At 43.7% G+C, this 24,373-nt stretch overlaps 1 protein-coding gene across 7 annotated transcripts; it reads left to right on the top strand.

Annotated features, from left to right (window-relative positions):
* The first annotated feature begins 1,440 nt into the window (after positions 1-1,440).
* LOC109896490 (4'-phosphopantetheine phosphatase) lies at positions 1,441-24,326 on the top strand. Of its 7 annotated transcripts, none has more exons than XM_031815141.1 (21): positions 1,443-1,582; positions 1,958-2,040; positions 2,607-2,815; positions 2,940-3,123; positions 3,212-3,304; positions 12,368-12,521; positions 13,102-13,283; positions 13,542-13,580; positions 13,762-13,843; positions 14,004-14,104; positions 14,433-14,438; positions 15,028-15,183; positions 15,307-15,419; positions 15,617-15,704; positions 15,947-16,098; positions 16,242-16,297; positions 16,413-16,462; positions 16,664-16,768; positions 16,937-17,037; positions 17,134-17,202; positions 17,342-19,197. In XM_031815141.1, the coding sequence occupies exons 1-21, from the start codon at positions 1,462-1,464 to the stop codon at positions 17,406-17,408; spliced, it is 2,211 nt and encodes a 736-aa protein (XP_031671001.1). In that variant the 5' UTR covers positions 1,443-1,461; the 3' UTR covers positions 17,409-19,197. The 7 variants fall into 7 exon arrangements, with proteins under 7 accessions (XP_020346358.1, XP_031671001.1, XP_020346341.1 ...); XM_020490752.2 differs by lacking the exon at positions 17,342-19,197 and adding an exon at positions 22,790-24,326 and having other exon boundaries at positions 1,444-1,582; XM_020490775.2 differs by lacking the exon at positions 17,342-19,197 and adding an exon at positions 22,790-24,326 and having other exon boundaries at positions 1,468-1,565.
* The last annotated feature ends 47 nt before the right edge of the window (positions 24,327-24,373 follow it).

The raw sequence follows: 24,373 nt of genomic DNA, 5'->3' as shown, positions 1-24,373 counted from the left end.
AGAAATCAGATTCTCTCTACACAGAGACCTATACAACACAGAGATCAAACCATGGCACCTACAAATCCAGTTAACATCGCCCTCTGGAGGCCATGGTAGAGTCTTACAGACTGGAGTTCCACTCTGAGACAAACACAATGGACCATGTTGGTCTATATTCATGTCATATTTGTCATGGACAATAATGACAATAGGAAGATATATTCTCTATCTCCTTATTCAGGAGTTTTTTAAAGTCTTGCTGGGATTGAGACTGTTAATTTCAGTTGTACTCAAGAAGTTGTACTGCTAAATGGCCTATACTATTATTATATTATTCTAAGACAATTGCCCATGAAAATTAGATTTTTGTTTTGTGATGGCATTATATAATTGACATCATAACCTTTATGTTTTGTGAAATATGTGTTGAATACGAGGTCCTCTATGAGGACTTTTACCTAAAATTACCAATATTTTTGTGATTGTCTAATGATATGTTTTAAGGTCAAAGCTTAGAGAATAAGCAAATGTTTCCACTATATTTGTGTATTGATAAAGATTGACATAATATTGAGCATCTTATATGAAGCATGTATCAGTTATCCATTTGATAATAATGGACCTAAACTACAGCATCATTATTCATGTGAGGATGATTTACCTGAACTGGGTAGCCTATTATACCTGTAATCATCACTCTCTGTGATAAGCAAAAACTTATCTGTTTTAAGATCATAATACATTACCTGAATATGTCTATACTGAAGAAAAACTTTCTCAAAACTCTTGTTCATTTTCAACAATCCGGTGTGTCTTTTGTAAAGACAGTAAATGTAGGCAATATCCCCATACTCCACCTGGCAGCCCATACTCTGTTAGAGTATGTCTTGGAGATTTTTCCAAGTTTCTGTTTGTGATGTATAATCACTTTGCAGTGTCTCATTGAGACAATTTTAATCAATTCAAAAACAATCAAATGAAATACTTTTTTTTCTTGTTCTTTATTTACTTTTTCTTATCATTACTATGATAGTTTACATTTCAGTTCAATAATTGTGTAGGCGTAGGCCTAAACGTTAAATGCTTGCAAATGACCATTTTGTTATGAAGATATTCCCATCACATCAGCATGACATGCAGGAGGTTTATGATGATATGATATTGATTTTAGTTGCACATCAAATGTGTGCCGAATAGCTTCGTGTTTTACCAAATGTTCACCTATGTGTATATATGTAGGTTTACAGAAAATATCACAGAAGACCAGAGATGACCTACCACATTATCACAGAAATCCAGGGCCATGTTCAGTTGCCAAACGTTATCGAACGTTGCAGATAGAAATTCCATGAATAGAACCAATTCATTGTTCTACATGTCTGAACGTTCTAAAACGTGGCGTCCTCCTGAACGCCCCAGAGATTTTTCCATTGAGGGATTATTATTTATTTGTACCTGAACGTCATTGCGCAACACAAGATGGCGGCGGAAAGTGAGAGAGTAGACAGGAGTAGTCACAGCATGGATAAAAGCATAACTCTTCCACCCAATGAGATCTTCAGGAATTTGGAAAATGCAAAGAGGTTCGCAATAGACATAGGTATACACTAAGTTAATATTTAGATCGCTACTTGAATATATTCACTTGTCTTGTTACTTTGACAACACAGCAGGCACACAAGAGGCTAGCAAGCAACGACGTGTGGCTGGCTAGCTAAACTAGCTGATTTAAGTACTGCAGTTAGCTACCAGTAGTTGCGAAGTTACCTTCGCGCCACTGGTTTGCCACATAAATGTTAGCTGGCTAATTAGCGTTTGTTTATGGGCTAGATAGGCAATTGAGAAACCTGTAGCTAACTAGCTAACTAACCAGCTAATTTGACCGCTGCGCCAGAGTGGCTGAGTTGTCAATAGTTGACTGATGGATTTATTTATCTCACGTGAGACTGCAGAAACCTTTTTGTTCCTCCCACAGGTGGCTCTCTGACGAAACTCGCCTATTACTCCACTGTTCAACACAAAGTAGCGAAAGTACGGTCATTCGACCATACTGCAAAGGTATGTGGTGTCAATAAACTTTGCAACACTGTCCCTAACAAACGTTAGCTCCAATGGAGCAGAGGACACAGTTAAATAAGAGCTTGCGTTCAACGTGTAGTGTGCTATTTACTCGGCAACAGTAACATCAAATGTCAGTGTTCAATTGAGGGGCAAAAGTGATTTGCTGCCCAAGTGCACTGCTATGCAGTGTTACTAGTGTTATTACAGTGTTTAAGCCTGGAGGACTCGTGCCAGATTAGTTGTTCTTATCTCTCAGCACACTGTACTGTGTAGTCGTAGGTCTCCAATGGGGAAACCTGATAAAGGTGTGTGAATGTAGCTACAGAAATGTAAACTAACTAAGCTTGTGTTAATTAGAGAGAAGCCAATATGGGATTGCTTGAGTGTGGGGTTTGTGGTAGACATATAGGCCACTGATTCATGATGTTGGGCTTCAAAAGGCTGTGTACCTTGGGACAGTGAATATGTAGACTTACACGTCTTACTGAGCCCACTCAGGTTGCCCTGGAGGTCTCAGGTCTGCAGATTTGGTCTGGTTCCTTATCTGTGTCCATCTTTACCAGGACACTGAGGATGACCCCCTCTATGAGATCTCAATGCAGGAGGAGATCTTGGCTCGCCTTCACTTCATCAAGTTTGAAAATGCCTACATTGAAACCTGCCTGGACTTTATCAAAGACCACCTGGTCAACACTGACACCAAAGTCATCAAAGCCACCGGTGGAGGGGCTCATAAGTTCAAAGATCTCATAGAGAAGAAACTGAAGCTCAGGTGAGAAAAGGAATATGTTTTGAGGTATTTTGTTAAAATCTAAAACAGCTTTATTTTTAAAGACAGCTTGACCGGTATAAGGTTGAGCTTATTATAATGTAGCTGCTCTTCATGTTTTGACAAGAGTGGACAAGGAGGATGAAATGACATGCCTGATTAAGGGCTGCAACTTTGTGCTGAGGAACATCCCCCACGAGGCTTTTGTCTATGTCAAGCATGCAGACTCTGAATTCCGCTTCCAGAACACTCACCCTGACATCTTCCCTTACCTGCTCATCAACATCGGCTCAGGGGTGTCAATCATCAAGGTACTAATGCCTGACACTCATCTAGATCTGGTGTGACATGTGGCCTATGTACCAATTCATTCAACAAACAATATTTATTTCCAAACAGGTTGAATCAGAGGATACATTTGAGCGTGTTGGAGGAAGCTCCATAGGTGGGGGGACGTTCTGGGGCCTTGGCGCTCTGCTCACAAAAACAAAGGTAAAACCCCTCCTCACCCCCATGCTGACACTTCAAGCAATAGGCTTTTTAAAAAGTCAGGCTACTCAAATGAACTGAAATGTATAGTCTTATTTTCTGTTGGTTCTTGTCTAATATCTTGCCAGTTGACATTACTGCAACTTTTATTTTTATTATCAGGAAGACTGCCCTCTGTACTTACAAGCTCTCGTTCTGAATAGGGTTCAGGGGATTTTCTGTGTGGAAAGGTCTTGGACGGGCAGTCTGTCCAAACAGCATGCCCATTATTAATGTGCACCTTGTGCTGGGGACAATAAATTCCCACTCTAAAATGTACAGTTTTGTCACACTACACAATGCCACAAATCTGTCAAGTTTTGAAGGTGCGTGCAATTGGCATGCTGACTGTAGGAATGTCCAGTAGAGTTGTTGCCAGAGAATTTAATGTTAGTTTCTCTACCATAAGCCTCATTCGTCTTATAATTTGTCCGTACGTCCTCCTGGCCTCACAACCGCAGACCACGTATTACCAGCCCAGGACCACATCGGGCTTCTATACCTGTGTCTAAGACCAGCCACCTGGACAGCTGATGAAACTGGGCTTGCACAACCAAAATATTTCTGCACAAACTAAGGGATGCTCATCATCCTTTCCAGGGTCTTGACCTGACTGCAGTTTGGCATCATAACTGACTTCAGTGAGCAAATTTTCACCTTTGATGGCCACTGGCACGATGAAATTCTCTTCACGAATGAATCACGGTTTCAACTGTACCAGGAAGATGGCAGACAGCGTGTATGGCGTTGTGTGGGCGAGCGGTTTGCTGATGTCAACGTTGTGAACAGAGTACCCCATGGTGGCGGTGGGGTTATGGTATGGGCAGGCATAAGCTACAGACAATGAACACAATTCCATTTTATTGATATCAATTTGAATGCACAGAGATACTGTAATGAGGGGTCCCCTGCGACTCAGTTGGTAGAGTGGCGCTTGCAATGCCAGGATTGTGGGTTCGATTCCCTCGGACTGGTACGGGAAAAAAAGTGATGTTTTCACTCACTACTGTAAGTCGCTCTGGATCAGAGCGTCTGCAAAATTGCTAAAATCTAAATGTGTTGAGATGCTAAGACCCATTGTAGTGCCATTCATCCACCGCCATCACCTCATGTTTCAGCATGATTGTGCACGGCCTGTGTCGCAAGGATCTGTACACAATTCCTGGAAGCTGAAAATGTCCCGGTTCATCCATGGTATGTATACTCACCAGACATGTCACTCGTTGAGCATGTTTGGGATGCTCTGGATCGATGTGTACGACAGCATGTTCCAGTTCATGCTAATATCCAGCGACTTCGCACAGCCATTGAAGCGTAGTGGAACAACATTCCGCAGGCCACAACCAACAGCCTGATCAACTCTATGTGAAGGAGATGTCACACTGCATGAGGCAAATGGTGGCCACTAGGGCATCAAATTAACACCTGCTAAGTGCGGGTAGATTTAAGTATTGGCGGGTAAGAATGTCTATTTCACCAGACACGTTGTCAGGCGGTCAATTTCCATGGCTCTACATTGCGAGCATTACATTTATTATTAAAAATATAATCTAATAAAATGTTTTTTTGTCAAGTGCGCCGAATACAACAGATGTAGGTAGACCTTACCATGAAATGCTTAGATACAAGCCCTTAACCAACAATGCCGCTCAATAAAAAGTTTAGAAAATATTTACTAAAGTAAAAAATAAAAAAAAGTTAACATTAAAGAGGCTGTATACAGGGGGTACCGGTACCAAGTCAATGTGCGGGGGTACAGGTACGGGAAAGGAGGATGCCTAGTCAGTTGTACAACTGAATGCCTTCAACCCAACCCCTCTGAATCAGAAAGGTGGATGTCGATTAAGGCAGTCCCACACGTCTTTGTCGCCTGGGGAACAGTGGGTTAACTGCCTTGCTCAGGGGCAGAACAACAGATTTTTACCATGTCAGCTCGGGGATTCGATCCAGTAACCTTTCGGTTACTGGCCAACGCCCTAACCACTAGTTGTGGAAATGTGTACTTGAAGGTAGGCGCAAAGTGACTATGCATAGATGATTAACAGTGAGTAGCAGCAGTGTAAAAATAAAGCTGGTGTCAATGTAAATAGTCCAGGTGCCCATTTGATAAATTGTTCAGCAATCTTATGTTAGTTAGAAAAATGCTGCAGTAGCTGTTTTCAATGTATTTATGCTGTTTTGTTTCATAGCTGATAATTAAACAAATAATTATTCATCCTACATCTCACCACTGCCTGGCAGGGGAGCTGTGCGCACTGAGTGAAGTGCTGATACTTTAGATTTTTGGAGGTGCTGAGCACAGGCATAAAACTTGGTCTAATTTACTAAAGTCTACAAAGTGAGACTTTGTCCTTGTTTTGTCTATTTACATTGTTTTGTTCACAAGCTTGGTTGTTTTTCAACGTTAGTTTGAGTCTGCTGCTTCAACTAATAGTCAGATCTCAGACAGACATGTGACATGACTCCAGTGGCCTCGTTACCATGGTAATCTCTCTGACTTAAACATTTGTCTCTGATATTTTGATTACAAGACTGGTCACAAAATGTAATTAAATTTAACATACCACATTTCTTGTTTTAGGAACATTAAAAAGCATGGGCATCAGAATGTTTTTATTTAAAAAATCTATATATTTTGGCGAGTAAAAAGAATCTTGTACATGCCACACTGGCTGGTGGACCAAAAAGTTAATGTTAGGCCCTGGGGGTCACACCTGATATGACTGGTTTTCTGATCAGTGGTTGTAGAGGGTGCAACAGGTCAACACCTCAGGAGTAAATGTCAGTTGGCTTTTTATAGCTGAGAAGAGAGGGGAGGGGGGGGGGGAGAGGGAGGAAAAAAAACTATACACACTTAAGTTCACACAGGACACCACATAAGACAGGAATTTCACCAGATAGGACAGACTGACCTTAGCCCCCCGGCACATTGACTATTGCAGCATAGATACGGGAGGCTGAGACGGAAGGTCGGGGGACACTGGCCCTGTCCGACTATACCCCCAGACAGTGCAAACCAGGCAGGATATAACCCCACCCAGTTTGCCAAAGCACAGCCACCACACCACGAGAGATATCAGCTTACTATCCTGAAACAAGGCTGAGTATAGCCCACGAAGATCTCCTCCACTACACAAGCCCGAGAGGGTGCAAAAACAGGCAGGAATATCACGACAGTAACTCAACCCACTCGAGTCAAGTTTAGCAAAAAAGACTCCTAGGGATGGCATGGAAGAGTGCTAGAAGGCCAGTAATAGGGTCTGAGGCCGAGAATCCCAGAGGAGAGCCGGCCAGGCAGAGACTGCAATGGCCATTCATCTTCGCACTCCTGGGCCAGATTACACTTGGGGGGGGGGGGGGAGCATTTGAGGTCAGGGGTCTGCAGGCCAGTCAAGTTCATCCACACTGATCTCAACAAACCATTTCTGTATGGACCTCACTTTGTGCATGGGGGCATTGTCATGCTGAAACAGTAAAGGGCCTTCCCCAGACTGTTGGCACAAAATCATCTAGAATGTCATTGTATGCTGTAGCGTTAAGATGTCCCTTCACTGGAACTAAGGGGCCTTGCTCGAAACATGAAAAACAGCCCCAGACCATTATTCCTCCTCCACCAAACTTTTTACAGTTTGCACTATGCATTCGGACAGGTAGTTTTCTCCTGGCATCCGCCAAACCCGGAGTCGTCCGTCGGACTGGCAGATGGTGAAGTGTGATTCATCAAGACAGAACGCTTTTCCACTGCTCCAGAGTCTATTTGCGGCGAGCTTTACACCACTCCAGCCGACGCTTTGCATTGTGCATGCTGATCTTAGGTTGAAGTGAGGCTGTTCGGCCAAGGAAAACCATATTCATGACTTTCCCGAAGAACAGTTCTTGCTGGTGCTGACGTTGCTTCCAGAGGCAGTTTTGAAATTGGTAGTGAGATACTTTTTACGCCCTATGCACCTCATCACTTGGTGGTCCTGTTATGTGAGCTTGTGTGCCCTACCACTTTGCGGCTGAGACATTGTTGCTCCTAGACATTTATACTTCACAATAACAGCACCTGCAGTTGACCGGGCAGCTCTAGCAGGGTAGATATTTGATGAACTGATTTGTTGGAAAGGTGGCATCCTATGACTGTGCCATGCTAAAAGTCACTGAGCTCTTCAGTAAGGGCATTCTACTGCCAATGTTTGTCTATGGAGATTGCATGGCGGTGCTCAATTTTATACACCTGTCAGCAATGGGTGTGGCTGAAATAGCTGAATCCACAAATTAAGGGATGTCCACATACTCTTGTATGTTCGTCAAAAGAGATCAGGGTCTAGAGTAACGCCGAGTTCCTAAAGTTTTATTTGAGATGACTTTATAACCATCAAGATGAAATGTCAGATCAAACAGCAGATCTGTTTTGTTTCTTGGGACCTAGAACTAGCATCTCTGTTTTGTCTGAGTTTTAAAATGTTGACGCCATCCATTTCCTTATGTCTGAAACGCATACTTCCAGGGTAGGTAATTTTGGTGCTTCACCATGTTTCATCGAAATGTACAGCTGTGTGTCGTCTGCATAGCAGTGAAAGTTGATATTGTGTTTCCGAATGACATCGCCAAGATGTAGAATATACACTACTGTTCAAAGTTTGGGGTCACTTAGAAATGCCCTTGTTTTTTGAAAGAAAATACCTCCCACTCCTCTTTCTATTCTGTTTAGAGCCAGTTTGCGCTGTTCTATGAAGGGAGGAGTACACCGTGTTGTACGAGATCTTCAGTTTCAGAACAGTTTTCAGCTGTGCTAACATAATTGCAAAAGGGTTTTCTAATGATCAATTAGCCTAAAATTATGAACTTGGATTAGCTAACACAACGTGCCATTGGAATACAGGAGTGATGGTTGCTGATAATGGGCCTCTGTACGCCTGTAGATATTCCATTAAAAATCTGCTGTTTCCAGCTACAATAGTCATTTTACACAGTTAACCATGTCTACATTGTATTTCTGAATCAATTTGATGTTATTTGAATGGACAAAATATTTGCTTTTCTTTCAAAAACGAGGATATTTAAGTGACCCCAAACTTTTGAATGGTTGTGTGTGTATAGATGGTGTAATCGGAACCTTGAGGAACACCGAAACAACATATAATTGATTTGTCAGAGGACAAACCATCCACGGAGACAAGCTGATATCTTTCCGACAGATAAGATCTAAACCAGGCAAGAACTTGTCCGTGTAGACCAATTAGGGTTTCCAATCTCTCAGAGTGTGGTGACTGGTGTCAAAGGAAACACTAAGGTCTAGGAGCATGAGGACCGATGCAGAGCCTTGGTCTGACGCCATTAAACAGTCATTTACTACCACCTTCAATTGGTCATGGACTACCAGGTGTTCAAAGCTTTCCAGAGATGCTGGCCCATGTTGACTCCAATGCTTCCCACAGTTGTCAAATTGGCTTCATGTCCTTTTTTGAGTGGTAGACCATTCTTGATGCACACAGGAAACAGTTGAGCATGCAGTTCTTAACACACTGGTGCATCTGGCACCAACTACCATACCCCGTTCAAAGGAACTTACATTTGTTGTCTTGCCCATTCACCCTCTGAATGGCACACATACACAATCCATGTCTCATTTTTCTTGAGGCTTAAAAATCCTTCTTTAACCTGTCCATCTACACTGATTTAACAAGTGACATCAATAAGGGATCATTGCATTCATCTGGTCTGTCTCTCGGAAAGAGCAGGTGTTGATGTTTTTATACTCAGTGTAATACATACATTGCATGTTACCCTTATACTGCTCATATAGGCACATGCATAATACTTTACATTTTCCCATATTCTGTCAGTGGTGTACTAACACAGCTCAGCCTTATGGCGGTTTAGGTATTTGAGGGACCCTATCGCATCTGCCTGAGGGGAGGAGTTGATACTAAGAGTGAAGTACATGGGATTCAATTGGTAATTAGTCTTGTCCCATTTGCTGCAACTCCCGTACGGACTCGGGAGAGGTGAAGTTCGAGAGCCGTGTGTCCTCAAACACAACCCAGCCAAGCTGCACTGCTTCTTGACACGATGCCCGATTTAACCCGGAAGCCAGCCGCACCAAGGTGTCGGAGGAAACACTGTGCACCTGGTGACTGTCGGCGTGCAATGAGTCCGGCATGCCACAGAAGTCGCTAGTGTGAAATGGGACAGGAACATCCCTGCTGGCCAAACCCTCCTCTAATCCGGACGACGCTGGGCCAGTTGTGTGCCGCCCCATGGGTCTCCCGGTCGCGACAGAGCCTGGACTCGAACCAGGATCTCTAGTGGCACAGTTAGCACTGCGATGCAGTGCCTTAAATCACTGCACCACTCGGGAGGCCACAGAGCATTATTTTATGGTCAACTTCAAAAACCTTGAGTCTACGTAGGAAATGGAGGTGTTGTTGGACTCTGCAGCATGCCCTTTACTTGGCCCTTCCAGCTCAGCATATTGTCCATGTGTACACCCAGGTACTTGAACAAACTAACCTGTGCTATGGCATTGTTGACAACCACAGGCACATGGTCACCGACAGATTTGGGGTGAAACACCATTGGGGTCAAACACCAATTTGTATTGTTTGAATATCTGACCTGTACGCAGTATTATCAGCATCTTTAGACATCAGACCAGGAATGGCAGTATCATTAGAAAACTGGACAATATATTTATCAGGATTACTGCTAGTTCATTCATTTGTGTACAGAGTGAATAAGATGGGTGTACTCACACCAACCCAGCGGGGCCCCCATGCTAATGTCTATAGCCTCAGAGAGGGTACTGTTAACTAATCTGTTGAGTACTGCTAGTCATGAATGACTGGTACCACCTTATGGTATAGGGGTTAATACCCATCTGCTTTAACTTTCTGAGTACGACGTGTGGCTGTATTGTGTTAAACGCTTAACTTAAATCAATAAATGGCAGTCTAGCACAGGCCTTGGGGTTTTCCAGATTCTTAACAATGAGATGCACGATGGTGTTGATTGCATCATCAGTCCTGCAACTTTTCTTATAGGCAAATTGATACAGATCTTTTCAGAACTTCATTATGATGGTCAGACCAACAGGTCTATAGTCATTATTTTATTTTGGGGACTGGAGTGATGGCCTTTTTCCACAGAGATGGGACTGTATGGGAGTCTAGAGACCTCTGAAAGATAGGGCACCAAGCCGGAGTAAATTCCTCTGCACATGTTTTTAGAAGAAAAGCAGAGATGCCATCAGGACCGGTTGCCTTATTCATACAGGCGTGCTTGAAGACTAGTGACATCTATTAGGTTGATTTCCAACCTATGAACACAATTATCAATGGAGCCAATCACATTATCACACTTGACAGAGAAGTCATGTACAGTGCATTCAGACCCATTGACTTTTTCCACATTTTGTTACGTTACAGCCTTATTCTAAAATGTATTTATCAATCTACACACAATAACCCATAATGACAAAGAAAAACGGGTTTATAGAACTTTTAGCACAGTGATTACAGCCTCGAGTCTTCTTGGGTATGACACTACAAGCTTGGCACTTGAATTTGGGGAGTTTCTCCCATTTCTTCTCTGTAGATCTACTCTAGCTCTGTCAGGTTGCATGGGGAGTGTCGCTGCACATCTATTTTCAGGTCTCAGAGTTGATCGATAAGGGTTCAAGTCTGGGCTCCGGTTGGGCCACTTAAGGGCATTCAGAGACTTGTCCTGAAGCCATGCCTGTGTTGTCTTGGCTGTGTGCTTAGGGTAGTTGTCCTGTTGGAAGGTGAACCTTTGCCCCCGTCTGAGGTCCTGAGCAGGTTTTCATCAAGGATCTCTCTGTACTTTGCTTTGTTCATCTTTCCTTCAATCCTCACTAGTCTCCCATTCCCTGCTGCTAAAAAACATCCCCAACCTGGTGCCAGGTTTCCTCCAGATGTGACACTTGGCATTCAGGCTAACCAGTTCAATCTTGGTTTCATCAGACCAGAGAATCTTGTTTCTCATGGTCTGAGAGTCATTTTAGGTGCCTTTTGGCAAACTCCAAGCAGGCTGTTATACCTCTTACTGAGGAGTGGCTTCCCGTCTTGCCACGCTACCGTAAAGGCCTGATTGGTGGAGTGCTGCAGAGATGGTTCTCCCATCTCCACAGTGGAACTCTGGCGCAACCATCGGATTGTTGGAACACCTCGCTGACCATGGCCCTTCTCCCCTGATTGCTCAGTTTGTCTGGGTGGACACCTCTAGGAAGAGTTTTGGTGGGTCCAAAATTCTTCCATTTAAGAATGGTGGAGGCCACTGTGTTCTTGGGGACCTTCAATGCTGCAGACATGTTTTGGTACCCTTCCCCAGATCTGTGCCTCAGCACAATCCTGTCTCTGAGCTCTATGGTCAATTGCATCAACCTCATGGCTTGGTTTTTGCTCTGACATGCACTGTCAACTGTGGGAACTTTTATATAGACGGGTGTGTGCCTTTCCAAATCATGTTCAATCAATTTCATTTACCACAGGTTGACTCCAATTACGTTGTAGAAACTTCTCAAGGATGATCAATGGAAACAGGATGCATCTGAGCTCAATTTTGAGTCTCATAGCAAAGGGTCTGAGTACTTATGTAAATAAGATATTTCTGTATTTTTTTTGCAAACATTTCAAAATACTGTTTTCGCTTTTTAGTTATGGGTTAATGTGTGTAGATTGAGAAATTTCATTTAACCCATTTTAGAAATGCAAAGTAACTCTGAATACTTTCTGAATGCACTGTACATACAATCTTGCATAAAAAAACTAACATTTAATTGGCTTTGGTCAGCTAATCTGGTGTGTGCAAGTATTTATTTTGCAGGGTTCATGTCAGTGATTGTGTCAACAGGAGGGCCTCTTAAACATGGTTGGCAACTGCACCAATCGCCACGCTAACCACCTAAGCCCCATTTTTGATCCAGAAAAAAACATGGATGTTACAAAATAGCTTGGCTATCTGGGTTAAAGTGCTGTTTTTAAAACTACTGTACTCCCATGTCCTCCTGCTCTCACCTCCTAGAGATTTGATGAACTACTTCAGTTGGCTTCGAAGGGGCAGCACACAAGTGTTGACATGCTAGTCAAAGACATCTACGGGGGATCTTATGTGTCCTTGGGCTTGACTGGGGACCTTATCGCAAGCAGCTTTGGAAAATCTGCTACGGCTGACAAAGGTAAAGAGAGAACAGAGCCCTTGCAGTATGTTTATTCTTTGGCCCCATAACCTGTTTCATTGTCTTCAGGAGCGGACTCCCTGGCATGCAATCTACCTGCGGAAGCTGGTGGGAGGACCTATAGGAGGACAGGCTCATTGTAATTGCTGAAATGGAACGGAGTTAATATGTTTGATACGTTCCATTCCAGCCATTACAATGATCCCGTCCTCCTATAGCTCCTCACACCAGCCTCCACTGCCATATACTGTAATGTAGGTTACATTCCTGTTTAGCACTAACAGATTGATGACTTCTAACCCAGTTACTGTGGCCTTGTCCCCTCTAGGCTGTGTGGTTACTGTTGCGAAATAGACGAGGCAGACAGCCATGGAGGCAAAGCAAGCAACTCATTCACTCACTCTATTAGATAGTTAATGTTTTTAATGTAATGCCAATCATACCTGAGACAAACAGTCAATACATAAACCAACACTGTACTTACTTCAATGGGACCTTGGCTTGTTGTCTAGAGTGACTCCATGTTTCTGGATCTTCACTTGGCTGTATGTTGACATACTTTTGTTTCCTCCAAAATTAGAGTTCTCTAAAGAAGATATGGCTAAGAGCCTGCTCCATATGATCAGCAATGACATTGGGCAGCTGGCCTGCCTCTATGCCCGGCTCCACAACTTGACCAGGGTCTACTTTGGGGGTTTCTTCATACGAGGACACCCTGTCACTATGCACACCATCACTTATAGTATCAACTTCTTCACCAAGGCAAGCCCCCCAATGTACCTCCTAAACAAGCATTTCTTTCTCAATCTAGGTTTTGCTCTCAGGTACATTTGATTGAGCTCTAGATTTAGCCCTGAAAGAGCTTGATCTGATGTCAGCTGACTAAAATCAGGGATATGTCACTTGGGCCTGGCTCAGGGCTTGAAAACCAGCAATCAAATCTGCCTTGCTGTATTTACACAGTAGCATGGAAATATACCCTTTTTCCTAAATTCAATGTCTTTGGGTTCTGTTACGCAGCAGGTAACAGAACCCCACCTAACAGAACTCACCTCACAGGTAAATTATTTACATTTTCAGATGGAGACATTTGTGTGGGCAGTTAGAAATAAACTTAAACATTGACATGACAGGTTTGATTATATTGTCCCCTTAGGCTACTTTTACATGATACAATCTGCAAGTGTAATGAGAGTTAATGGTTCCTTCTGACTTTACGGACATATTCAATTTCTTGCAGGGTGAAGTCCAGGCACTGTTCCTGAGACATGAAGGCTATCTGGGGACTATTGGTGCCTTTCTCAAGGGAGCAGAGGAAGACAGTAAGTCGATGTTTTCCTCTATGGAATTTCTTCATGACAGAAAGTGGCATTGGCAGTCATGCCTTATTACACTCTTTGTTTGATTTGCATTTTCCTGTTGATGAGAAGTTCTTTCTTTTTGAGTCATTTTCACCGGTATTATAATTGTCACTTTATCTAGATCCTAACCAGTACAGTTGGGGGGAGAACTATGCTGGGAGCTCTGGCCTGATGAGTACCTCTCCAGACCTGAACCCCATGCAACGTGCACGCAGTGGAACAGTAAGTCCTTTGTAGAAGAAAATACCTTAAGGTCAGCTTTGGACCACTAGGGTGCGCTCATAACCCACTTGTTGCCATTTAATTTTGGTGACATTTCATTAACCATTTTAGCAATTCACCCCACCACCCTTTTATCTGATTTCTGAGACGATTGTAGATTTGATATTTTCTGTGGAAATGTCACCACCGCTGTCCTTTTTAAAATCCACAGGCCTGGTGTGACAACAACCTTCATTGATCATTTCATCTAATATTTGATTGTTTTCATCTCTTCTCTTCATATCCACCATATCTTACATCTGTTTACCTACTGTAACCCTTTCCTCAGTTTCCCGTAAGTACTTCCTCATGCTCTGTGTGTAGTGGTTTTGATTAGGGCTAAATATTTCCTCATGCTTCTGGCTTTGTAGCTCTACACCTGCCCTAACATTCACATTGGGTTAAGTAAGGTTTCAGAGACAATTGTTGCATTAACTGCCAAATGCCAGCCTTTTCCTTTCACATTGCATTGTTTAACAGCGTTTGAAGTGTTGCTTTTAGCAGTCTGTTTTGAATTGTGATGTGTTATAACCAACCTTAAAGTCACCTGTGACACTGGAGAATAGTAGGTCTGTTCACCTTAGACTCTGAACTTAAAAGCATACTCAAGGCACTGATAGGTGTGAGGACTCCGTATAGGGTACATCTCAACTTTGATGTGTGTCGACTGCACTGACAGTGTAATTGTCCCTGAGTGATATGGAGCTTGACACATGCTATTGTCAGCTCACTGACCACTAGGTGGTGTATTGAAAATGGATATATTGGCATTTTTTGTGACGTTTGAAGGAGTCTGGTTGCTTTGGTTTTACTTTTGATGTGTGCATGAGTGCATTAGCCCAGCACTATTTGCAGTGCTTAGTGTGTCTCTTGTCCGGCTCCAGTTTGACATGTTGGAGATGGATCGTCTGGAGAGGCAGCTGGTGAATCTGCCCCTGCTGCAGGACCCATCCTCCTACATCCCAGACACAGTGGACCTCTCAGAGGATGCCCTTGCACGGGAGTACTGGCTCTACTGCTTTGAGGAGGCCCTGGATGGGGTAAGAGGCAGAGCATCTTCTACTGGTCTATTCATCAATACACACACATTGCATTGCACACACAGCGAGTCCTCAACCTGGTTGCTTTTAAAATTGCCGATCTTGGTGATGTGCTTTGGACAGGTGGTAAAAAGAGCTGTGGCCAGCCAGCCTGATCTACCAGAGGCTGCTGAACGAGCGGAGAAGTTCCGGCACAAGTACCTGCACAAGCTGCAGACCCTCCGCCACCAGCCTTTGTAAGGGGAGCCACAGCTGCAGATCCTTTTTAAAGGCTGTTAGAGCTGTTTCTTGATCATTTATGTAGATGCATATCTCCGAAGGCCTCCCAAGTAGTGGATGAAATTGACTCTAGTACATGAAGTCTCACTGTTTCCTGTGCAATCTGTATGTGTTTTTGTCTGCTAATGTAGAGTACTTCTCTTCTCACCTGTAGTGCTTATGGATCCCTCACTGTCAGAAGTCTTTTAGACACAAGAGAACACTGTTTAAACGAGTTCAACTTCCCTGACCCCTACTCGAAGGTTTGACTGGATTCTATAGCACTCTTTTTCCTCTGTTCACGGTTCCCAATACATGCTCCAGTGCTTCTCTTTTTCTGGTAATCTAATGATGAAGCTTACACATGTGGTCTTGGGTGCATTTTGATGTCATTTCATGTCCACTTGCCTTGATTAGTGTGTCATTATATGATTTGCTAATGTGGTGGATTAGCTGTGAGAAGATGGAAGCTTCTGTGTCTCAGTTTTGTCTTCATCTTCCACAGATCAAGCAGAGGGAGAATGACATGGCCCTCAAGTACTTCCAGAAGGCAGTCAAGTCCCTGGAGGAGCTGAGCTGGGAGCAGAGGCAGTTTGCCCTGGTCAGGGGCCTCCTGGCTGGGAACGTCTTTGACTGGGGAGCCAAGGCTGTTTCAGAGTGAGTCTGCACTCCTTAATTTGGGACTATGGAGGATTATGACTAATTCTGGCTATAATATATATATATATATAAGTGTTTATTCTTGAGAATTATATGGCAATTTTGAATGAACAAAGACTGTCGCTCACGTTTTCACTTAGTGTTCTGGAGTCTGATCCGGAGTTTGGCTTTGAACAGGCGAAACGACAATTGGAAGGTATGAAAGCTCTTGTTGACTGGGAAAACATTTGGATATTTAAATGGATCCTGCATTTTATATTGCTGCTGTAACCTACTTAGGCTACATAATGACAGTCATGTTTTCGCCATAGAGCGGCCGTGGCTTATCGACAACTATGACCAATGGCTCGAGAGACTGAATGTAAGAATTTACACTGTTTTCTGACATTAGTGTTTAAATTTGGATTATATTAGCTGTATTCTTGTTCTGGGCCACATCCTAACTTAAGCTCCAAGGAAGCTCTGTGCCTGGATCTCAATTTAGGATATGTCACAAAGATGTGTATGACTTTATGCTGTTGAACAGTAATTGAATACCATGCCTACTGGCTTTCTTTTGCAGGGCCCACCTCATAAGTGTGCATTATTTTTCGTAGATAATAGTGGAATAGACATCATACTGGGAGTCTTCCCATTTGTCAGAGAGCTTCTCTGCAGGGGAACGGAGGTAAGGAACCACATTGTCCACCCCCTAATATCTTGAAAAGCTGTCACCTTCACCACCCCTTCAAATACACACTAGATTTAATAAAACAACATGACCGAAGCAAGATGAACTTTTTTCCACTTTATGATATTTTTGGGCCTTTGACACCCTGCATTTGCTGTTTTCCAGGTAGTCCTTGCCAGCAACTCAAGCCCTGCTCTGAATGATGTAACAAACAATGAGCTGCAGATCTTGACTGAAAGAATAGCAGCAATGGATCCAGTCATACAGTGAGTATTTAAGTCTTTTAGCACTGCATTTGTGACTGGATTATGGGTACAGTGATCCTTTCCCACCATTTCAATGCCATTTAATTTGTTTTTCAGGTCTGCTGTGAAGGAGGACAGGTTAACGCTAGTCCAGAGTGGCTCCAGCTCTCCGTGCTTAGACTTAAGGTTTGTTGTATTTCCTATGTATGAATTCTATTTCAACGTTTACATACCTGTTGGTAACTATGTTTAAAAACAACCTTACTGCAGGAATGTCCACCAGAGCTGTTGCCGGAGAATTGAATGTTAATTTCTGTCCCATAAGCCACCTTCAACGTCATTTTAGAGAATTTGGCAGTACGTCCAACCGGCCTCACACCACGCCAGCATAGACTTCCACATACGGCTGCGTCTTCACCTGCGGGACTGTCAGAGACGAGCCACCCAGACAGCTGATGAAACAGAGTTTGCACAGCCAAACAATTTCTGCACAAACTGTCAGACACAGTCTCAGAGAAGCTCATCTGAGTGCTCGTTGTCCTTACTAGGGTCTTGACCTGACTCCAGTTTCAGTGTTGGTACCGACTGCAGTGGGCAAAGGCTCAACTTCGATGGCCACTGGCGAAGTGTGCTCTTCACGGATGTATTCCGGTTTCAAGAGTACCGGGCGTATGGCATACACAGTATATGGTGTTGTGTGGGTGAGTGGTTTGCTGATGTTGACATTATGAACCCTACCGCCACCATTGGGCACTCTGTTATGGTATGGGCATGTACCAAAGCTGAAGAACATGTGCGCATCCAGGTACTTTCCACAGGTGCTGGAGTTGTAGGCAAACTCATCGAAAGCAGAAAGGAAAACGCCGCACTCATGCTTCCAAGGTGGTATTTATTAACAACGTTTCGACCCTTCGGTCTTCATCAGACATCCATATCCCAGGTGAGGGTGGAAGGTCCTATATATAGGGGCAGTACTGAGTGACATCACTTCCTGAAACAGGAGGTCATTATTTGTATATTACGTAGTTTCACAATATTAACATTCAATGGATCAAAATATATGATGATACACAGGGAATGTGATCAATATTTACAGTAATATACATACAATATTCAATTAGGATTTTAAAAAACTATTTAGACATTGAAACTATAAAAACGGTTTCAAGTCAAACTCCTCCATTAAGGCCAAGAGGAGAGTGTGTTCAGCCTGTGGATCCAGAAAGATTCCCTTTGAAGAAGTTAACTCTCAATGTCCCCTCCCCTGTGACATCTTGACCATTTCTATTCCAATGTATCTCAGAGAGCTAATAGGCTTCCAGCGTGTACAAAATGATCAGCAACCAGATTTTGTCTCATGTCCGTATATTGCTGCAGTGCTCACTGATCTGTGTCTTAAGGCTTCTACGGGTTTTCCCTATGTGAGACAGACCACAAGGACATTTTCAACATGTAAATAACATTGGTGGACATGCAGGTAAACAGGCCCTTGATCTTAAGTATTTGTCCTGTATGAGGGTGGGTAAATGAGTTGCCTTTGTACGTAAAGCTGCATTGAGCACATCGGGGATATTTAAAAATGGGTTTCAATTGTGGGTCAGTATCAATAATGTACCAGTTCTTATGGTATGGGCAGGCATAAGCTACGGACAACAAACTCGTGCATTTTATCGATTCCGGTTTGAATGCACAGAGATTCCGTGATAAGATCCTGCTATTGTCATGTCATAAATGTTTCAGCATGATAATGCACTGCTCCATGTCGCAAGGATCCGTACACAATTCCAGAAGCTGAAAATGTCCCCGTTTTTCCATGGCTTGCATACTCACCAGACATGTCACCTATTGAACATGTTTGGGATGCTTTGGATCGACGTGCACGACGGCGCGTTCCAGTTCCCACCGATATCCAGCAACTTCGCACAGCCTTTGAAGAGGAGTGGGACAACAGGCCACAATCAACAGCCTGATAAACTCTATGCAAATGAGATGTCGCGCTGCATGAGACAAATGGTGTTCACGACAGCTACTGACTGGTTTTCTGATCCAATCCCTTACCTTTTTTTTAAGGTGTTTGTGGCCAACCGATGCATACCTGTATTCCCAGTCATGTGAAATCCATAGATTAGGGTCTAATGAATGTACACTGCTTAAAATAATAAAGGGGACACTAAAATAACACATCCTAGATCTGAATGAATGAAATATTCTTATTAAATACTTTTTTCTTTACATAGTTGAATGTGCTGACAACAAAATCACACACTTATCAACCCATGGAGGTCTGGATTTGGAGTCACACTCAAAATTAAAGTGGAAAACCACACTACAGGCTGATCCAACTTTGATGTAATGTCCTTAAAACAAGTCAAAATGAGGCTCAGTAGTGTGTGTGGCCTCCACGTGCCTGTATGACTTCCGTACAACGCCTGGGCATGCTTCTGATGAGGTGGCGGATGGTCTCCTGAGGGATCTCCTCCCAGACCTGGACTAAAGCATCCGCCAACTCCTGGACAGTCTGTGGTGCAACGTGGCGTTGGTGGATGGAGCGAGACATGATGTCCCAGATGTGCTCAATTGGATTCAGGTCTGGGGAACGGGCGGGCCAGTCCATAGCATCAATGCCTTCCTCTTGCAGGAACTGCTGACACACTCCAGCCACATGAGGTCTAGCATTGTCTTGCATTAGGAGGAACCCAGGGCCAACCGCACCAGCATATGGTCTCACAAGGGGTCTGAGGATCTCATCTCGGTACCTAATGGCATTCCGGCTACCTCTGGCGAGCACATGGAGGGCTGTGCAGCCCCCTAAAGAAATGCCACCCCACACCATGACTGACCCACCGCCAAACCGGTCATGCTGGAGGATGTTGCAGACAGTAGAACGTTCTCCACGGTGTCTCCAGACTCTCAAGTCTGTCACATGTGCTCAGTGTGAACCTGCTTTCTGTGAAGAGCACAGGGCACCAGTGGCGAATTTGCCAATCTTTGTGTTCTCTGGCAAATGCCAAACGTCCTGCACGGTGTTGGGCTGTAAGCACAACCCCCACCTGTGGATGTCGGGCCCTCATCAAATCAAATCAAAAATCAAATTTTATTTGTCACATACACATGGTTAGCAGATGTTAATGCGAGTGTAGCGAAATGCTTGTGCTTCTAGTTCCGACAATGCAGTAATAACCAACAAGTAATCTAACTAATAATTCCAAAACTACTGTCTTACACTGTGTATAAGGGGATAAAGAATATGTACATAAGGATATATGAATGAGTGATGGTACAGAGCAGCATAGGCAAGATACAGTAGATGGTATCGAGTGCAGTATATACATATGAGATGAGTATGTAAACAAAGTGGCATAGTTAAAGTGGCTAGTGATACATGTATTACATAAGGATGCAGTCGACGATATAGAGTACAGTATATACGTATGCATATGAGATGAATAATGTAGGGTAAGTAACATTATATAAGGTAGCATTGTTTTTAAAGTGGCTAGTGATATATTTACATTTCCCATCAATTCCCATTATTAAAGTTGCTGGAGTTGAGTCAGTGTGTTGGCAGCAGCCACTCAATGCTAGTGGTGGCTGTTTAACAGTCTGATGGCCTTGAGATAGAAGCTGTTTTTCAGTCTCTCGGTCCCAGCTTTGATGCACCTGTACTGACCTCGCCTTCTGGATGATAGCGGGGTGAACAGGCAGTGGCTCGGGTGGTTGATGTCCTTGATGATCTTTATGGCCTTCCTGTAACATTGGGTGGTGTAGGTGTCCTGGAGGGCAGGTAGTTTGCCCCCGGTGATGCGTTGTGCAGACCTCACTACCCTCTGGAGAGCCTTACGGTTGTGGGCGGCGCAGTTGCCGTACCAGGCGGTGATACAGCCCGCCAGCATGCTCTCGATTGTGCATCTGTAGAAGTTTGTGTGCTTTTGGTGACAAGCCGAATTTCTTCAGCCTCCTGAGGTTGAAGAGGCGCTGCTGCGCCTTCTTCACGATGCTGTCTATGTGAGTGGACCAATTCAGTTTGTCTGTGATGTGTATGCCAAGGAACTTAAAACTTGCTACCCTCTCCACTACTGTTCCATCGATGTGGATAGGGGGGTGTTCCCTCTGCTGTTTCCTGAAGTCCACAATCATCTCCTTAGTTTTGTTGACGTTGAGTGTGAGGTTATTTTCCTGACACCACACTCCGAGGGCCCTCACCTCCTCCCTGTAGGCCGTCTCGTCGTTGTTGGTAATCAAGCCTACCACTGTTGTGTCGTCCGCAAACTTGATGATTGAGTTGGAGGTGTGCGTGGCCACGCAGTCGTGGGTGAACAGGGAGTACAGGAGAGGGCTCAGAATGCACCCTTGTGGGGCCCCAGTGTTGAGGATCAGCGGGGTGGAGATGTTGTTGCCTACCCTCACCACCTGGGGGCGTCCAGTACCCAGTTGCACAGGGCGGGGTCGAGACCCAGGGTCTCGAGCTTGATGACGAGCTTGGAGGGTACTATGGTGTTGAATGCCGAGCTGTAGTCGAACAGCATTCTCACATAGGTATTCCTCTTGTCCAGATGGGTTAGGGCAGTGTGGTTGAGATTGCATCGTCTGTGGACCTATTTGGGCGGTAAGCAAATTGGAGTGGGTCTAGGGTGTCAGGTAGGGTGGAGGTGATATGGTCCTTGACTAGTCTCTCAAAGCACTTCATGATGACGGAAGTGAGTGCTACGGGGCGGTAGTCGTTTAGCTCAGTTACCTTCGCTTTCTTGGGAACAGGAACAATGGTGGCCGCAAGGATCCGCGTCGCGAAAAACATTCTTGGTCGTACTGATGGTGAGTTGACGCTGATCTTATATTCAGTAGTTCTTCTCGACTGTATGTAATGAAACCTAGGATGACCTGGGGTACTAATGTAAGAAATAACACGTAAAAAAACTAACTGCATAGTTTCCTAGGAACGCGAAGCGAGGTGGCCATCTCTGTCGGCTCCGGAAGTAGACAAAAAGTAGACCACCCTCATGGAGTCTGTTTCTGACCATTTGAGCAGACACATGAACATTTGTGGCCTGCTGGAGGTTATTTTGCAGCGTTCTGGCAGTGCTCCTCCTGCTCCTTGCACAAAGGCGGAGGTAAAGGTCCTGCTGCTCGGTTGTTGCCCTCCTACGGCCTCCTCCACGTCTCCTGATGTACTGGCCTGTCTCCTGGTAGCGCCTCCATGCTCTGGGACACTACGCTGACAGACACAGCAAACCTTCTTGCAACAGCTCGCATTGATGTGCCATCCTGGATGAGCTGCACTACCTGAGTCACTTGTGTGGGTTGTAGACTCAGTCTCATGCTACCACTAGAGTGAAAGCACCGCCAGCATTCAAAAGTGACCAAAACATCAGCCAGGAAGCATAGGAACTGAGAAGTGGTCTGTGGTCACCACCTGCAGAACCACTCCTTTATTGGGGGGTGTCTTGCTAAATGCCTATAATTTCCACCTGTTGTCTATTCCATTTTGCACAACAGCATGTGAAATGTATTTTCAATCAGTGTTGCTTCCTAAGTGGACAGTTTGATTTCACAGAAGTGTGATTGACTTGGAGTTACATTGTGTTTAAGTGTTCCCTTTATTTTTTGGAGCGGTGTATTTCAATTGACTGATTTCCTTATGAACTGTAACTCAGTAAAATCTTTGAAATTGTTGGATGCTACATGTATATCTTTGTTCAGTGTAGTTACTAAGTAATTTCTTCTAATACACGTTTTAAGGTTATTCCTGTAAATATGATAATTTCTCTCCCCTCAGCCGTTTGGACAAGGTGTTGGCTGGGGTTGTGCGGGAACGCCACACAGACCTGGTGATCATTGAGGGCATGGGCCGGGCCATCCACACCAACTACTACGCCTTGTTGAGCTGCGAGAGCCTCAAGATGGCAGTCATCAAGAACTCCTGGCTGGCTGACCGACTGGGAGGCAAGCTCTTCAGTGTGGTCTTCAAGTACGAGGTGCCACTAGACAAAAAAAACACCACCCTGGATCATGTTCCTGTGACGCCTTCATGATCTCATCACTCTCCTTTTGAAGTCTGATTATGGGACAGGTTGAACTGTTTCCGGTACAAGTTGGAGAGGTCCAGCTAGCTGTGAGGGGTTGATTTCACCGACTCATGATGATTGATATGCAGATTGTACTGGGAGGAGTTTTTAAGATCAGTTTCAGTGGGCTTGGATTGATTTGAAAACTTGGCAGCCTATTTTAGCAAGGATGTCAAAACAGGGTAGAGTATAACATCGCTTAGTAACCTCAATGTTTAAATGTCTTCCTTTTTTGAATATACAACCGTACTTTGCACCATCTTGTGTTCTTGCAGATCACTGCCAAAATTATAGTTATGGTATTAGAACAGACAAACTTGTCAGTGGTAGAGGTGTCCTCTTTGCAGATTGACTGTCAATGCAAGTGAGATCCTCTACTAACTGCATTTATAGACAGGTTATTAGTACCCTGCTGTTTACTTACAGCATCCCAATGGTTACCATGACAACAAGGTGCCCCTTTCAGTGGTGAAGAGATGCTTTGCGAGTGCTGTGCTACCAGGGTAATTATAGCAATCTGTGGTGATGCTTCACAAATATATGGTAGATGTGCCTTGAGGTGGGAGTGATAAAAAGCATAGCTCGTTCAAAATGTAACCAACCTGGTTTAATTTCTATTGCAGGAGAAACATGGGTGTTTGTTACCAGGGGCTACATGAAAGTGGCTTTTCTATGGGTTTGTGTTTTGTCTTCCTTTTGAATCCCAAGATTTTCCTCCTTTCATCACTGCCACTAGGTCAATTGAGATTATTCACTTAATTGTGATGATCATTGCCTGAGAAGCTAAAATGTTGCAGGGAATTTTTGGCACTTTATTGAGGGGTTAAAACATGTAATTACAGAAAGTGGCAGTATTTTCATGTGAACATGAGCTCCTAACAACCAAATTAATGATACGGATATTTTGTTATTCATTGGATGTTCTGAGAGCTGTCAAAGTGTATTTAAGGTAATTTTATAGCTTAAAAATGTGCTATCTTTTTCTCAATAACAACATGTTGGCAGCCTTTGTAAATTCAAGGAGTTTTTGTTGGGTTGAGGCATTGCTGTCCAAATGTTTCCATGACTTTATTTGCTTAACCTCTGGATTGATATTGTGTATTGTCATTTGTAAATACATGTGAAATAAGTGTAAATACAATTCATTTGCATTACATGGGTTCATGATGACATTTAGGGAAATTATTGTTCTCTTTACAATCACTTGTAATTAAATGTGAATTTATTTTATTAAAGTAATGCAATTTCTCTTTGTGTTGATTTTGGAGGGCGGTACTTAAGGAATTTTAGGGAGT

This window comes from Oncorhynchus kisutch, linkage group LG1 (genome assembly GCF_002021735.2).
Source record: "Oncorhynchus kisutch isolate 150728-3 linkage group LG1, Okis_V2, whole genome shotgun sequence".
NCBI classification, from domain to species: Eukaryota; Metazoa; Chordata; class Actinopteri; order Salmoniformes; family Salmonidae; genus Oncorhynchus; species Oncorhynchus kisutch.
Note: the sequence above shows the minus strand (reverse complement) of the source record. Positions and strands in the feature narration are given on the sequence as shown.

Excerpts from the sequence above, each read along its gene's own strand:
- LOC109896490 (XM_020490752.2), top strand. The coding sequence starts at position 1,462 with ATGGCGGCGGAAAGTGAGAGAGTAGACAGGAGTAGTCACAGCATGGAT. Across the intron at positions 15,420-15,616 it reads ACCCTCCGCCACCAGCCTTT|TGCTTATGGATCCCTCACTG; the intron begins GTAAGGGGAGCC and ends TCTCACCTGTAG. Across the intron at positions 16,769-16,936 it reads TTCTCTGCAGGGGAACGGAG|GTAGTCCTTGCCAGCAACTC; the intron begins GTAAGGAACCAC and ends GCTGTTTTCCAG.